Source organism: Sciurus carolinensis, chromosome 14 (assembly GCF_902686445.1).
Source record: "Sciurus carolinensis chromosome 14, mSciCar1.2, whole genome shotgun sequence".
Classification (NCBI taxonomy): Eukaryota; Metazoa; Chordata; class Mammalia; order Rodentia; family Sciuridae; genus Sciurus; species Sciurus carolinensis.
The window spans coordinates 23955890-23971159 of NC_062226.1; the positions used below are offsets into that span (position 1 = coordinate 23955890).

The window sequence follows — 15270 nt, forward strand, 5'->3', positions numbered from 1 at the left end:
TGAAATAATGAGGGGGTTGAGTTTGTCTCTGCTCTTCACCCCCAGCACCTGGAAGGCCTCAGTCCAAATAGATGTAACCACAGAAGCAAGAAGATATATATATTTTTTTTAAAAGCTTAAACATTTATCTTTTTATTTTTATTTTTTAAAATTCATTCTGTTGTTGCTTATTTTATTTTTTCTATGTGGCGATAGGGATTGAACCCAGGGCCTTATGCATGCTAGGCAAGTGCTTTACCACTGAGCTAGCTGCCCAACTCCTCCTTTTTATTTTTTTAAGCCACATTTATACATTCCTTTCCTGTATTTTGTATTGTGTGTGCTAAGATTTTCAAAATGATGTTTCGATAATATACATCTCTTTCATTCAATTATTCCTAAACACTGTCGCTCTGGTTAGCATCATGGTATGATTTAATGTGTACTATAGAGGTTTTTTCACTGATTTTCTGAACTCATTTTATCAAGACACCAAGCCTTGGAAATCTGAATAGGCTGCATAAAAATATATCTTATCTTGGTTTTAGAGGCGTTGACAACCAGCAGGGTTACGGTGCCCAGTATAACCTGAGATGGCCCTGGGCTTGAAGTCTTCCAGGCAGAGCACTCTTGCTGGAAGGAGCCTTAGAGGGCCTCAGCTGGGAATCCCAGCCCAGGAAAAGTAGAGCAATGACTTCCCAGGCTGATTAGTGACAAACAGGAGGATGCTTTGGGGGACCAGGGGGGGCGGTAAGGGCAAAAGTATTTTTCTGTTTTTTCCTTGAGATAAAATTATGGCGAAGGCTACTGGTAGTGAGGATTGGGTTTCTCTGGCCAGGCTGCCGCTGGCTTCGGATTCCTTGGCAGGAACAGTCTGGCGAGAATGGTCCTGTTATGGGACTCCAGCCTCTTGGCTGGGATGCGCTGTGATTAGCACATCTCAAACCTTTCAAAGTGACTTTAGCTGTTTTCTTTTCTGAAGGCTTCTGCTGCTTTTGGCTGTTAAGGGGTGGGGGCTGGAGCCTAGATAGAAATATCATAGACTGACACCCAATTGGGTGTGTCTGTGCCTGAGGGCAAATATTAGCACAGTATTTTTGTAAAGTTTATGCAACTTGATTCATGTCCCTGTAGAGTAAATTTATTCCATCCTGTTTTCCAGTCTGTTCGGAGCCTGGTGGAACTATTCAGAGGGAAAGTGAAAAGAGGTTGGCAGTTTAATTTTAGGTAGAAACTGCTAAATGTTGAACATATTCCATTGTCAGTTTTTGACTTTACAGATTACTTTGTGTCTCTTCCCATTATTTTATCCCCCATTTCATGGTTTGATGAATCGTTTTAGTTTTTTCCAAGAACAAGGTATTCATTTAGAATAATTTCCCATGAGAAGTCTGTGTAAGGAAATCTGAGTTTGAGCAGTGGTGTGGTTGAATGTGGCTTTACATGTACAGAAATAGACCCTTGGCACTTTGGAAACACAAGTCCCTGTAGAATCCCAGACCTGGAAGCCTGAAGTTCATCAGCCCCACCCTCTCTGGTGTCAATCATCCCTCCACGGCCTTCTCAAGGCCGGTCTCATCCAGTTCCTCTGCTTGATTGTGGCTAGGGACCCAGAGCTCCCTGCCTTTCATATTTGTGCCTTGTTCAAAGCGCTTTCTTACAAAAAAAAAAAAAAAAAAAAAAAGTGCTTTTTTCTGATGCGAAATGTTTCTTTGAACCCTTGAGGTTAAAAAAAAAAAAAATCAGTCTTATGATAGTAGCTAGTTTGCCTACATTTTCTCTCCAGTGCTTAAAGCAACCTTGGAAAGCAGGGAAACCTCCCTTCTCTCATAGAGAAGGAAACTGAGTCTCAGAGAGGGTAAGCAATCTCTCAGGTTCATCTCTCAAACTAGTAAGTAGTCAGCCTGGGGTTCCAACCCAACCCACGACTTCTGATTCTGAATCTAGTAGCCTTCCAGAGCCTACCCCTACCCTGATTCCTCCCTTAGGTTTCTGAAGAAACTAATCTTATCCTCCCTGAGATTTGACTAGGATTTCAGTTACTTCTGTCACCTGTGCCGAGCCTCTGTCCATGGAGTTTCTTAAAATGTGCCTGTATTTCCCCTCTGACCTTTGCACATGCAGTTTGCAGTACCTGGAGTCTTTCCGGCCAGTTTCCCTTTATCTGACAAGATTCTTGGGAACCTTAGTGAATGGTCCTCACACCCACCCTACCCCAGCAAGGTTGGAACCCTCCCAGTCCCCTGGGCCACCTTCTCCCCTGAACTTGACACTGGGGCACCTCTGCCTTCCCCCCACCCCCACCTTACTTCCTGGCCTGGCCAGGAGCCAGGGGTGAATTGAGTGAGTAAATGGCCCGGAACTCCTTTGCCAAAGTAATAACAAAGGAGGCTAAAAGTAATTATAAACAAGACCTGCTGGTCTGTGAGATTGCGTCTGAGGCCCAGTCTGGCTGGTTGCTGGGAGGCTGCCGGTGCCTGTTGTGCAATGGTAAGTCCTGGAAGTCCTTCTCTGCAGCAGGCACCATTGCAGCCCTCTGTCCCTCCTCGAGCTGGAGTTTGTCCTGTTTCCCCAGGAGGCAGGCCTGCCGGCCTTAGGCTTCTGGGTTTGCGGAGGGGCGCTGGTGGGGAAAGTTTGCAGTCCCTGTTCAGGGACTGCGTGGGCAAGACCCCCGCCTGCGCCTCACCTTTCTCCCCAACCACACCCCAGAGGCCACCAAAGCACCCCACGTGTTCCCAGAAGTGACCCTGGGAGAGCCGAGTCCTGTGGGATGAGGGGGTGTGTGCCTCGGCAGCACCCTAACATTTCCGAGGAACACCAAGAAGGTAACTTCTGAAACTCTCACCTAAAGAAACCTCATGAAAATGCTGTCCAAGTCAGGATGGTCACCTCTGGAGGGAGGACCTGGAAGGGGACACGAGGGGGCTTCTGCCAGGGGTCTCGAGAGCAGTACACTGAGGATTTGTGCTTTTCCTCTGTGGGATACGTCAAGAAAAAAAAATTTTAAAAAGAATCCAGTGACTTCATGTAGCATTCTCAACATGAGCATGTGCTGCTGGCCGGGGAGCAAACCTCGTGTTTCAGCTCGGTAGCGCCCATCCCAGAGCTGAGCCCTGGGCTCGGGCGCGAGGAGCTAGGTTTCTCTTTATAGCAACGTTGCCTCTTCCCAAAACTGCCCGCAGCTCCCACGGCATTCTTTATCTTGCCCTTTAGAGAACTTAAAGCTGCTGCTTCTTATCCTCCCAGTATCAGGTACAACTTTTTATTTTGTTAGTTTTGCAAGTGTACAACCTATAAATAAAGCCTATAAATAAATCCGGACTCCATAATAAGAAAACTATTTGACATTTTGAAGTTGTATGAGAACAAGAGTGCTAATTACGGGTCTCAGTTAGAGTACAACTGACCCTACAAATTACTCCTGCTGCCCAGGGACTTCCCGCAGAGATCCACTCCCCGAACAAAGTGTAAGACTTAGAGAACAAGTGATTTGCTCCCAATATGGTACTTCTGGAGTAAGAGCATTGATTACTGCAAGATAGTCTCAGTATGGACCTGTATTGTCAAAGTGACTTGTGTTTTATACCATGTGGTCGAGAATTGTATGACATCTGAATGTTACTTTCATAAATGCACTTTTAATTAACATGATATTAAATACTTGTACAAGTGCATACCCAAATTTTTAAAAAGTTTTGCAATTAGTAGTTGAATTGTCAGTCGTGATTATCATATTCATTAGCAGGCTTTAAGTCTTAAAAATATTTTTTATTTTACTTCATTTTACTTTTTGCAGTACTGGCTATTGAACTCAGGATCTTATTCATGCAAGGCACGTGCTCTTCCAATGAGTTACATACGCAGCCCTTAAAAATGTCATTTTAAAATAAATGTTTTGGTTCATAGGCTCATGATAAATTAGTATATTGGCTTTACATTAAAGTAGCAACATGAACTGGGTGCAGTGGTGCTCACCTATAATCCCCGCAACTCAGATGCAATTCTTTTGTCAAAAAATAAATAAATAAATAAAAATGAAAAGGACTGGCGATGTAATCAGTGGTTCAATGTCCTAGGTTTAATTCCCAAATAAATAAAAAATGAACAATATGAAAATGCCTTGCTTAATGAAAAGATTTTCTGATTTAGTATGTATTTAGTAGTGATTATTTACATTAAAAGCTAATTTTTAAAATACATAAGTGAATGGTTATACAGTGTTGTACTACTAAGGAAATTTTAAAAGCCAAGAAAATGGAGGAAAGAAACAGAAGGTAGTGTGCATCAATTTAGGAAATTAGAGTCACAAGGAAAGATAGTAAATGCTATGTACCCGTTGTAGGGTAATTTTGTTATCAGCTGCACATAATTTAAAACTAGTAAAGTGAATGTACATAGAAGAACTTTCTAAGATGTATGAATATTTCACAAATGAGAACTGAAATCACTTAATTTTTAATTAGTTGGGCTGGATTTTATTAAGAACATTTGCAAAACCTAATTAATCTCCAAATGAATTCATCTCTTCCTTTCTTGGCTACTTTCTAAGACAATGCTAGTTGGGTCTTTCACCTGTTTGAAAAGGATGTGTGCTCTGTGCAGGATCTGTGGTCTTTTTGATAGGTTGGGTATGATGAATGCGAAGACATGTCGAGAACTGGTGTCTGTGAGTAATGCCAACTTCTGTTGAGTGAAAACGCTGAGACATCTGGTTACCTCAGAGCAAGTGACAGAGCCCTTGTTGAACTAGCTTCTTTATTTTGACAGCAGTGCTAATCCTAGCACTGATGTATAGACTGGAAAATCTGTTCTTTCATCAATAACAATTTAGGGAGCATTCCTCCCGTACTGAGTGATGGATAGCTGGTAAGCTATGGAAACTTTGTAGGGATCTGGGAAGCAATTAAATTATAAACAGGAAAACTGACATTAGGGCACCAAACCCATCCAGAACCCTGGCTGTATGCACAGATGATCGAAACCAAAGGAAGCCTGGAGATGGTCTGGTTGAGGGTTTTCCAGGCTGTGGCCTGCATGGTTGTCTTGTGGTGAGTGGGGAGAGGGGCTCTGCTTATTAAAAATGCATCCTCCCTATGACAGGTAAAATACGGCCTGATTCTGATTTGCATCCTGGATCCAAAGAAAAGAATAAAAGGGAATCACCCAGACCATTTGCAGAATTTTAATGTGGACTTCATATTAAAGGTGTTGAATGAATATTTAATTTCTTCAGTGTGATCGTTGTACCATTGTTATGAAACGCCCCTGTTCTCGGGAGATACATGCTAAAATATTTAGAGATAAAGGGTTATTACATCCATAGCAAGTGGTTCTGAGAAACCGCTTGCGCATGGGTAAGGCAAGGGAGAGAGCTTGCGCAGCAGGACGTTGACGGCTGGATTGAGGTCAAGAGAGGCAAACGAGTTCTGCTTTTCTTGCAATTTTTCTATAAGTTCAAGAAGTTTCTCTTAAGTTTTAAAGTGCAGCTTCCTGAACCAAAATCCTTGTGAGCGGTGCCCAAGAATCTACAATCATTAGCTCCCCAGATGATTGCCATGCATTGACTTTATTCAAGTCACTAGTTGGAAAGTCATTTTAATCACTTTTTTTTTTTAAAGCAACTTAATAAGCCTATATTTTTACTTTGATCTCCTCCTAATCAGTGCCTAAAAGTTTGTAAGTTTTGTCTTTACAATGGAATACCCACTTCTTTCAGAGGTGCTTAAGGGACAGAGGCCTGGCCCTGAACCGGATGGTGAAGGTATCCTGCGGCAGGTTCATATTGGTTAGAGAGAGTTCTGTATGTTTTCCTGTTAAAGCTCCAGCAAGTCATGAGTGTGGCCAGTGATGGTTAAGGGCCCTGGTTGGCCTTTGGAGACTTGGTTCAAACAAAATGCAGCCCAGCTTCTGTGTTTACAGTGAAAAGGGAGAGAAAGCAGTCCTTGCACTATCTTAGCATTAAATAAAACACTTACCTACAGTTCATTAAATGCTGAAATGCATTAATGAGAATTGCGCTTGGTTTGATGAGTCATTGTGTCACATGGCTGAAGGCACATGTTCTTTTCCATGCTAGAAATGTCCCTCTCCAGCAGATCAGTCATCTGTTGGGGTTCATAAATAGCAAAAAATAAATGAAGGAACAAGAAGGAGCTTTTCTGAGCTCAAAAGGGAGGTTGAGTTAGGGAACTGGGCTACAGAGAAGGCCTTAGATACTGGGAGAGGCTTCCTGAAATAAGCTGAAATGCCAGTGATAAAAGAGCAGAGCTGTTGGCTAGAAGTCCTGGGCTGGAGGTGAAGTGTCTGCCTCTGGTGGCCACTAGGTGGTAGCATCGGCCTAGGTCAGCTTGAAGACTCTTCCTCCAATTGGTTCCTGCAGCAAGCCACCCAGGGTTCATTTATACAGGTAACTCACAAATGAGATGTTTATAAGTCAAGACTATTTCCTTATTAGTCTCCTTTATTTTTTAAACTGAAACTTGCATTCTTGAGTTAAAGATCTAAGTTTATTTTTAAGAACAAGGGTAGGGAATAATTTGTACCTCCTTTTAAAACGATTCAAATGGAGTTGGATCAACTTTCTCACTGATGTGAGCTGCCCTTCTTTTCTGTCTGTGGTTCATTGACTTTTGAAAGAATGAAGTTCCACAGATCAGCATGGAGACAGACCCTTAAGGAATAAAGCAGTGGCATAACCTCTCCTCTGTTTCAGGCCCTGGGCAGCCAGAGAGGTACTGGAGTGGGAGCCAGGTTACCTAACCCTCCTACCAGGGCCTTAGTGTTCCTCATGCCCAGAGCATGGCAGTTTGTACTAAGGGGCCCTTGCTTCTGGTTCCATTGAGTTTGTAGAGCAGCTCAAGGGCCTATCACACATCTGTAACAACTGCCTTTGGCTCTAGCAAACGATTTAAAGGAATAAAATTTTAAGGAATGAAACATTTATCCATCTATAAGATATTGTTGACATCAAGATAGCCCTACAAAATCTGGAATCTGTAGTCAGTACCTGATAGCATCTGAAGCTTAATATAAGTAAAATGTCTTTTATTGAGTACCTAGTATTCGTTCCACATTGTGCGGGCACTTTACATAAGCTACATCTGACTTCTGGTCTTTAGTGAGCCCCTACTGTATGCAGTGAGATGTTGCCTCTTCCTATTGTGTTTTCCAAGTATAATCTTTTGATTAAAACCTGTGTTCACAGAACCTCTACTGCTAGTGTGTAAAGCATTCTGAAACTATATCTGTTTGGTTTTTTTTAATTATGCAAAGAGTGGGCTTGGCTTGCATGTTGTAAATGGCTTCAGCTGTGACTGTGATTATTTGTGGTCACAGAGGCCAGTGTGTTCCTGTTTGGGTTGTGGCTTTGTTCAGAATTAAGAGGCTTATAAAGGAAGCCATAGAAACCCTGAGTTCCCCAATTACTGTGGTACAGGAAACAGGACAATTAGTCAGCATCCATTGTCCCCATCAGATTGTTTAAGATACAATTTCAAGACACTCTGACAACACCACATGGCTCGATGATGTGGTTGTTCAACATCAGGCACACTTATGTCAAGGTTTGCTTTAGGAACAATTGTAGGAAGAACATTTTTGCAACTTTCATAAAATACCTTTTTGTGACATGGTCCTTAGTTTCCAGGCCCTTTGTGCAATAGTCAGAGGTGGATGCAGAGAGGGAAAACCCTGTCTCCTCTCGTTACTGGTCTACTTTATTTGGTCAGCTGGCTGAGTGGCCGTGCCTGGAGCCATCCTTAGCCATGTTCACAGATGCTACGACCCCATGCTGGCATCCCTGTGAGGAGCAGTTTGCAAGTCCACGCCTGACTTGGCATGTTGGCGCCTGTGACTTTCCTTGGAGGCTCCTGTTTGAAGTCACTGTAGGTTTCTTGTTGGGGGTCCTTGTGTGATCAGCTCTGTCTGAGGTGCTGCTCTGCAGAACTGCTGCCCAGCTCCTTCACACGCCCCGCAGTGAATGGCCTAAATTCCGTCCAGACTCCGTCCCATGTTCCCTGTAAACCACTCCTCCGGCCCTTGATGGCCTAGCCCTTCCTTGGAGGTCCTCCCAAAGGGAATGTCATCGGGTGCCACACCTAGGGTGCTGAATCACCCTGGGGCGGGGCCAGGCAGGAGTCATTTTTGAAAGCTCCCCAGGTGATTCTGATGCGTACCTCCCACCAAAACCACACTTGGAATGATTCTTTTTTATCTTTCACTTTTTTTTTTTTTTTAATTATTGTAACCCACCTGAGATTCTTAGATAAGAACTAAGCAACAAAATTGACATTTGAAATTCAATGTGGGTTAAAGCATTATGGAACACATTTGTTGTCTTTTGGTAACTTTGTATTACTCAGAACATGCATCCCTGCTTCTGATGACATTTTCAATGAAAAGGGCAAGGTGGAGGTGGTGGGGTGGGTGGAATTTTATAAGTGATTGAATATGTTTCTCTGCACTGCTGGTCCCTAGAATTATTTTTTTATGAATATTTGAGATTTCCTGTCCCTGTCCACGGAAGAATGGAGGTTTACCTGGAGCTTCTTGACTGTGTTGATAAGAGGCCCTGTCTTCCTGGATGTGCCTTCTACACAGTTGTCGCATTCTTTGGACTTCTAGTTCTGCACCAGGCTGTATCTTTGGCTCCCTGAGGCCTCATTCTTAGGCCGCCACTCTGCTTTGCCCTTATCCCTTCCAGAGCCGGGTCACCAACCCTTACCAACCTCCCAAATCTCAGTCTCTGGCTCTGCTCTGACATTTGGTGCCGATTTTCCAGTTATCTTGGACTCGCTCCTGTCAGGGCAAACCCTGGATGAACAGCTTGGGCATCACCAGGGAGACTGGGGGATGCCTGTTCTTGGGCCCCACCCACCCAGGCCTACCGGAACCAGAATCTGCATTTTCATCGTTCCCCAAGACCTCTGTGCGTGTTGCTGTGAGAGACGTGCTGGTCCATGGGGCGTCTCCCCTCCTCCCTCTCTCCCATCTCATCCTGTCTCCTGCTCTTTTTCCAGACTGTAAATCATGGCTTTGCTTTCTGTTTGAGTCTTCCTTCCATTTTCTATCCATTCAGGTACTTACCGACTGTCTCCCAGAGCTAGGTGTTAAAGGTAGCAAAACCAGACCCGAGGCCTACCTTTGTGGAGCTCAGTGCCTAATGGGAGAAGCAGCTGTTAAATACACACTGAATTAGAAGTGTGACATTAGGAAGAGTCCCCAGGAGAAAGCAAGTCATACCCAGGGGACTTGCCTGGGAGGCCTGGGAAGGGAGTGAGACTTGGGCGGAGCACCAGGATGATCAGGAGTTAATCAGACGCATGGCGATCGGAAGGGCAGCTCGTGCAAAGACCCAGCTCCACAGGGAAGGCTTATAGGGAATTAGGAAGAGCGTTTACCTGCCCTCAAGACCCTCCTCGGTGTTTGCTCTTGCACCTAACCCTGCCAGATTTACATCTCTTTTCCTGGGATTGGAGGTGTGCACCTCTGCTCTTGGCTGGGTTTTTCGTTGTTGTTGTTTTTAACTTATTAAATACAAAATTGTATTCTTTTTTTTTCCCCCCTCACTATGTTAAAATAGCCAAGACAGGCTACACATGAAGAGAAAAGGTTTGTTTAACTCGGTTTTGGAGGTTCAAGGGCACGGCAGCAGCGGCATTGACTCAGTTCTCTGCTGTGTCACAACCTGGGGGACAGCAGTGGCAGGAGGGTGTGGGGGAGCAGGGGTTGCATCTCAAACCAGAAGCAGAGGGAGAGGACAGACAGGGTCAGACTTGTCCTTCAACAACAGACTTCCTGAGAAAACAAAGGGGTCTCCTGAGAAAGACCTCGCACTTCCGGCAACCTCAGGACCTCCTGCGGGACCCCACCTTCCTAGGTTCCACCCGCTCCCAGCAGCGCCTCCTGGGGACCAGGCCCTCAGTCACAGTGGAGCCCTGGGGGACACAGGCCATCTTCGAAGCATACATGCTAACAGGCGGGAAGATGTAGGAATCGTGCACGTAGCGCCTGATGGACGTTCAGAGCGAGCGCAGAAGCTCTTTAGCTCGCACACCCAGACGGGCTGCGGAAAGCACCCAGGGCCCAGGGGGGACGACAGGGACCACCACCCTGCCTCGGTCAGCCTTGTAATCGTACTGACGCCTTGACCCGGTGCGACCAGCCTCCTCTATCCACGGCACCATTAGAGAAGTTCGTTCTTGTCGTTGGTTGCTCACGTCTTGGCTTTGCTGCGCGGTAGCGCACGGTGTGACCGCTGGACTGTGGTTGGTGCGTCTACCGCCGATGGCCCTTTAGGCCTTTTTCCACATGGGACTGTGAGGAAGAGTCTCCTGTGTGTCTTCTTGTGAATTAATGCACATTTTTCTGTTGGGAGCATGCCCATGGATGGGAGCGTTTTGTCACAGAACGTGCATATGTTCATCTTGGTAGATATTGCGCAGCAGTTTCTGGAAGTTGTCGCTCTGGTTTACGTTCTCATCAGCCTGCTTGGGAGTCCCACCTGCTCCACGGCCTCCACGGAGGTCAGTCCGAACTCTAGGCGGCCCAGAGGGTGCATGGAACTATGGCTTCGTGGTTTTACTTTGCATTTCTTTCACAAATCATGTGGTTGAGTACCTGTTTATGTTTTCTTCCTGTTTTCTAATGGTTGTTGTTGTAGGAACACTTGATGTAGTAATTTTTGTGTGTGTGTATGTGTGATGCTGGGGATTGAACCCAGGACCTCGTGCATGCAAGGCAAGCACTCTGCCAGTTGAGCTATGTCCCCAGCTCTTCATGTAGTCTTTATAGATCTGTATATTGCAATTATCTTCTATTCTGTGGGTTGTCTTTTTGCTCTTCTAAATGTTGTCTTTTAATAAGCAGAAGTCCTTAATTTTAATATAATCCAATTTATCAGTAAATCTGATCATGTTTTAAATGATTTTTAGGCCTCACTTAGTTCTGTAAAACCTGAGGGGTAGAATACACAGATACCTAAGATAGCAAAACATAAATAAGAAATTTAAAGCCTGGGAAGTTAGAAGAAGATTTAGACCTTTGAGATACTCAGACAAATAAGCCATGTAGTTCTACAGACGTGTTTTGGTTGAGCTTAGAACTTAGAAGTGAAAATGCAAATGGAACATGGTTTGTGTACATTTTTATCTGTGAGTTTCTAGACAACATGAAATAAAAAAAAAAAATTAAAAACCACCAAAGAGAATAGAAAACTCACCTGCGAAACCATACCTCAAGGACGTGGAAGGGAGGGCTGGGGAGATAGCTCAGTTGGTAGAGTGCTCGCCTTGCAAGCACAAGGCCCTGGGTTCGATCCCTAGCACCGCAAAAAAGAAAAAAAAAAAAAAGAACGTGGAAGGTAGGAGAGTAACCTATGTCAGCCTAGACCAAAGTGTGCTCTTCTGAAGTGAGCTTCAGAAAAGCAGTCTTCCTGCCAGGAAGAATCTCTTGATAGATGAGCAATAAAATTCTCCAAGTCATCATAAAGAAAAAGAAAAAAAAAAAAAGACAACGGTTGCGAAGGACCTGGGTAGGCTGAGGCATTCCCAGGTAGCAGGTATTTGCATATGACATCACTGACAGGTGTGTTTCACCTTACAGGTTATTCAACGATAGTTATGACCTCCCGGTTACGCGCGTTGGGTGGAAGAATTAATAACATACGCACCTCCGAGTTACCCAAAGAGAAAACTCGATCGGAAGTCGTCTGCAGCATACGCTTTTTAGATGGCTTGGTCCAGACCTTTAAGGTTAACGTAAGTTCTCCACCTTTGTTTTCTGCATAAGGGCTCCAAAGAAATAGTTCTCTCTGGGCTTACAAAATGAAGGGAAAGAATGATTTTAGGATGAAAGCTTGAGATTTCAGGTCTCATCTGTTGAGATTAGACTGGAAAAACTCCCAAAGTCTTGGCCCATGTCTCGCTGTTCCCTGCTCCTTTGTGACATGAACCGTAGGATCCTCAGCTACTTCTGCTCCGTGAAGTCCCCACCTACCTCGTGAAGCAGAGCTGGTTCTGGATGATGGTGCCCTGCATAAGCTTCATTAGATCCCATTTTTAAAAATGGTTGTAATGATTAGATTACATGTCACCCATTAAACTGTGGGCTCCTTGAAGACAGGAAGGGTGTCCTGGCTGGCACGGGGCTAGTACACAGAAGGTGCTCGTTTAATGGTGAGGGGGTGGGTCATGAGATGGGCAGCCTCCGTGGCAGGGCTCATGGAGATCCTGGCTTCTTCCACTTACAGTCTCGGCAGAGCCAGGGCTGGGAATAGGGCCTCCAGGCCAGCAGCTCTGAGATGCTGGGACAGTAGCAGCCCCTGCTGCCCATCCACTCTGGTCACTGCCAGCAGTGACCTTGGCTTCTCTCCTAACCTCTGGCCAGTCCTAAAAGGGGTCAACCCCAGCCTTGAACCGACTGCCATATCTGCCCCAGCCTAGAAAACCTAGTATGTGAGGAAAGGTGTCAGAAGAGAGATGGACAAGAGAGCAGTTTGGGGACCCAGAACCCCTGCAGCTTCCACCCACCCACCTGTTTGCCTCCTGTGGGCCCCAGGTGCTGGGACCTTGGTGCAGGCAAGAGGAGAAGGTAGTTTCCATGAAGCTTAAAAGCATGATGGGTGCTACATCTCCTTCCAGACCGGGAAAGGACCACCAGCAGCAGCAGTGGCTGCAGGTGTCTCCCCAGGCATGGGCAAAATCGAGACCCTTTGCCTGGCAAAGAGTCGAGGTGATCAGTGGAGACCCGTGTTGTCTGGGCTTCTAGCTACAGCTCCCAGGCCTCCAGCCCTTCCCCAGGGTCAAGGAGCCATTCTTCTGAGGGTGGGAAGTGTTCTCGTAGGAAGAAGGGGAAACTCCAGCCAGGGACTTCGCTTGTCTAGTTAGTTGTCTCCAAAGCCTAATTAGGGGGTCCACACACACCAGTGACCTGGCACTGTGGTTTCGGTGCCAGGCAAGCCTCTGCGGCCCCGCGGGGAAGGGCTTGTGATGCAGCCTCCGCAGATGCTGACTGTTTTCGGGCACTTTTGGCAGGGTCTTTCATGTTTCCTCCAAAAAGCGACTACTTTGGTTCTACAAGGCCTGTCTTATATATCGTTTCTTTTTTAATAATAGGAAGCTCTGAGAAGGTCACAGGTGTCACGTCTGGATGCTGTAAGCTGACGACCTAATATGTGTGTCGCTTCTCTGTTAAAATCTGTGTTCGTGCTGGCGGGATTCCTCCACCACATGCCTTCTTCTGATGAGAATGTGACTCTTCGCTAGTATAGAACTCATGTATCCAGTCAGCAAGTGCTTTCTGAGCACTTACTGTGGGCCTGGCTTTGTTCTGGTCACAGAGAAAACTGTAGTGAGCAAAACAGAGCACAGTTAGTGCCCTTTTGAAGTTTACATCCCAGTGGGAGATGGATAGGACTGTCCGTTTTTAGACATGATCTGGAAGCCTCACTGGTAAGGTGATTGTGGTTGTCTGGAGAAAGCACTTTCCAGGAAGAAGGAACAGCAGTGCAAAGACCCTGAGGCAGGAGCCCATAGAGTGTGGTTGAAGAACAGTACAGACACCAGTGTGTCTGGAGTGGAAGAAGCAAGAGAGAGTAGCAGGAGATAAGGTCAGAGCGAGAACAGGGATGAGAGCAGAGTGGGGGTCATTGCGGGAGCACTGGCTTTCCTACTTTGTGAGGCGAAAGCACTAGTAGCTTTGGACAGGGACTTGACATGATCCGACTCAAGTGCCCCTTCTAATGCTGTGTGGGCAGTTGCCAGGGAAGGAAAGGGCTGAGAGGCTGTGAGAGCAATCTCGGGGAGATGCTGATGATGGCCCAGGGCGGGCTTGCGGAGGTGGCTGGGAGGAATCCACGCCTGGAAACACTTTGAAGATGGAGCCAGTAGGATTTGCTGATCGCTGGGATTTGGGGTGTGAAAGTCTGAGAGGCCTCAAGGTGACTCCAGGGTTGGGCCTGAACAGCCTGGCAACACAGAGTTGCAATTTATAGAGATGGGAAGGCGTGGAAGGGCGGTTTGGAGGTGGAATTGACCAGTTCTGCTGTGGACCTGTGAAGTTTGAGGTGTCCATTATTCGTCTCCACAGAAACAGAGATGATGATAGGTACACACGTCAGGCCAGGGTTATCAGTGTGGATGGCAGCAAGGTGGAGACGGTGTTCCAGGCCATGAAACTGGGTAAGATGACCCGAGAAGCGAGGGGCCAGAAGATAGGGTAGAGGCCTGAGGTTTAAAGGTGTAGTGGTGGCAGTACTAGGAGGCTGAGGGGGACCAACTGGGGAGGCAAGAGGAGACCACCACGCAGGAATGTCTGAGAAACTTGGGTAAAAATGCATTGTCGGAAGGAGCGACCAGCCCTGTGACGAGCGGGTAAGGCTAGGGCTTGCCCGAGTGCTGGTCATGGGTCTCAGAAGCTTGCAGAGGCCTGGTACAGAGCTGGCAGGGTGGAGCTCCAGGGCCTGGCTGCAGATTGGAATGTCCCTCACTTTGTGATTTCCTGCCTGTGGGGGTCATTTTCACAGAAATGCCCAGACCCTAGCTGGACCATCTGGGCAAGAAGCATCCTCCGGGAAGCTAACTGGACATGTCACTCCCACCCCAGCCAGGAGCCCATGGGGCACTGGCAGTGAGCCAGGGCAGAAGAGCGGAGCTCTCGTGCGGTGGGGATGGGGACAGCCTGTTCTTATCGGAAACGTGTCTATAATTCTACTGCAATTTCTTTTGAGAGTTGGGTGAATCATACATAACTGACACCCAAGTGCTTGAATCAGGCGCTGGACAAGAGAGATGCGGCCCAGGGGGAGCACTGGAGCCCGAGTCCGGGGTGAGGGTGCTGGGCACGTGGCCTCTCTGTGCCTTGGTTGCTCCTTGGCCAGGGGGATGGGGATGGCTGTTTTGCAAAATCGCCACACACATTGGCAGTCCGACGTGAAAAGGGCGCGTGGTGTCATGTCTGCTGCTTGTGGGTATCCAGTACATCAGAGCTGTGAGCGACATGTGATTCTAGCAAGGGGAGCAGGTAGCTCTTTGACACATTGATCTTTTAAGTCTCATTGTCCCAAATGTGGGATGCCTGTTAAACTGAATAACAAATCTATCACTTCAGGTAACTTTTGAAATAAATTCTGTTTTTATTTATTTTTTCTTTTTTGTGCTTGGCATAGAACCCAGGGCTTCACATGTGCCAGGCGAGTGACCTACCGCTGGGCTACACCCCAGCATTGTTTTATATCTTATTTTAAGGCAGGGTCTCACTAGGTTGCCCAGGTTGACCTTGAACTTGTGATCCCCT

At 46.3% G+C, this 15270-nt stretch overlaps 1 protein-coding gene across 5 annotated transcripts in view; it reads left to right on the plus strand.

The window, feature by feature from the left end:
- Ptpn3 (protein tyrosine phosphatase non-receptor type 3) overlaps positions 1-15270 on the plus strand; it is a 140161-nt gene that overhangs the window by 55258 nt on the left and 69633 nt on the right. For all 5 annotated transcript variants that reach the window (XM_047524599.1, XM_047524602.1, XM_047524600.1 and 2 more), the window contains exon 2: positions 11581-11735. In XM_047524599.1, coding sequence (XP_047380555.1) covers positions 11581-11735 — 155 coding nt within the window. The remainder of the gene's footprint in view (positions 1-11580; positions 11736-15270) is intronic.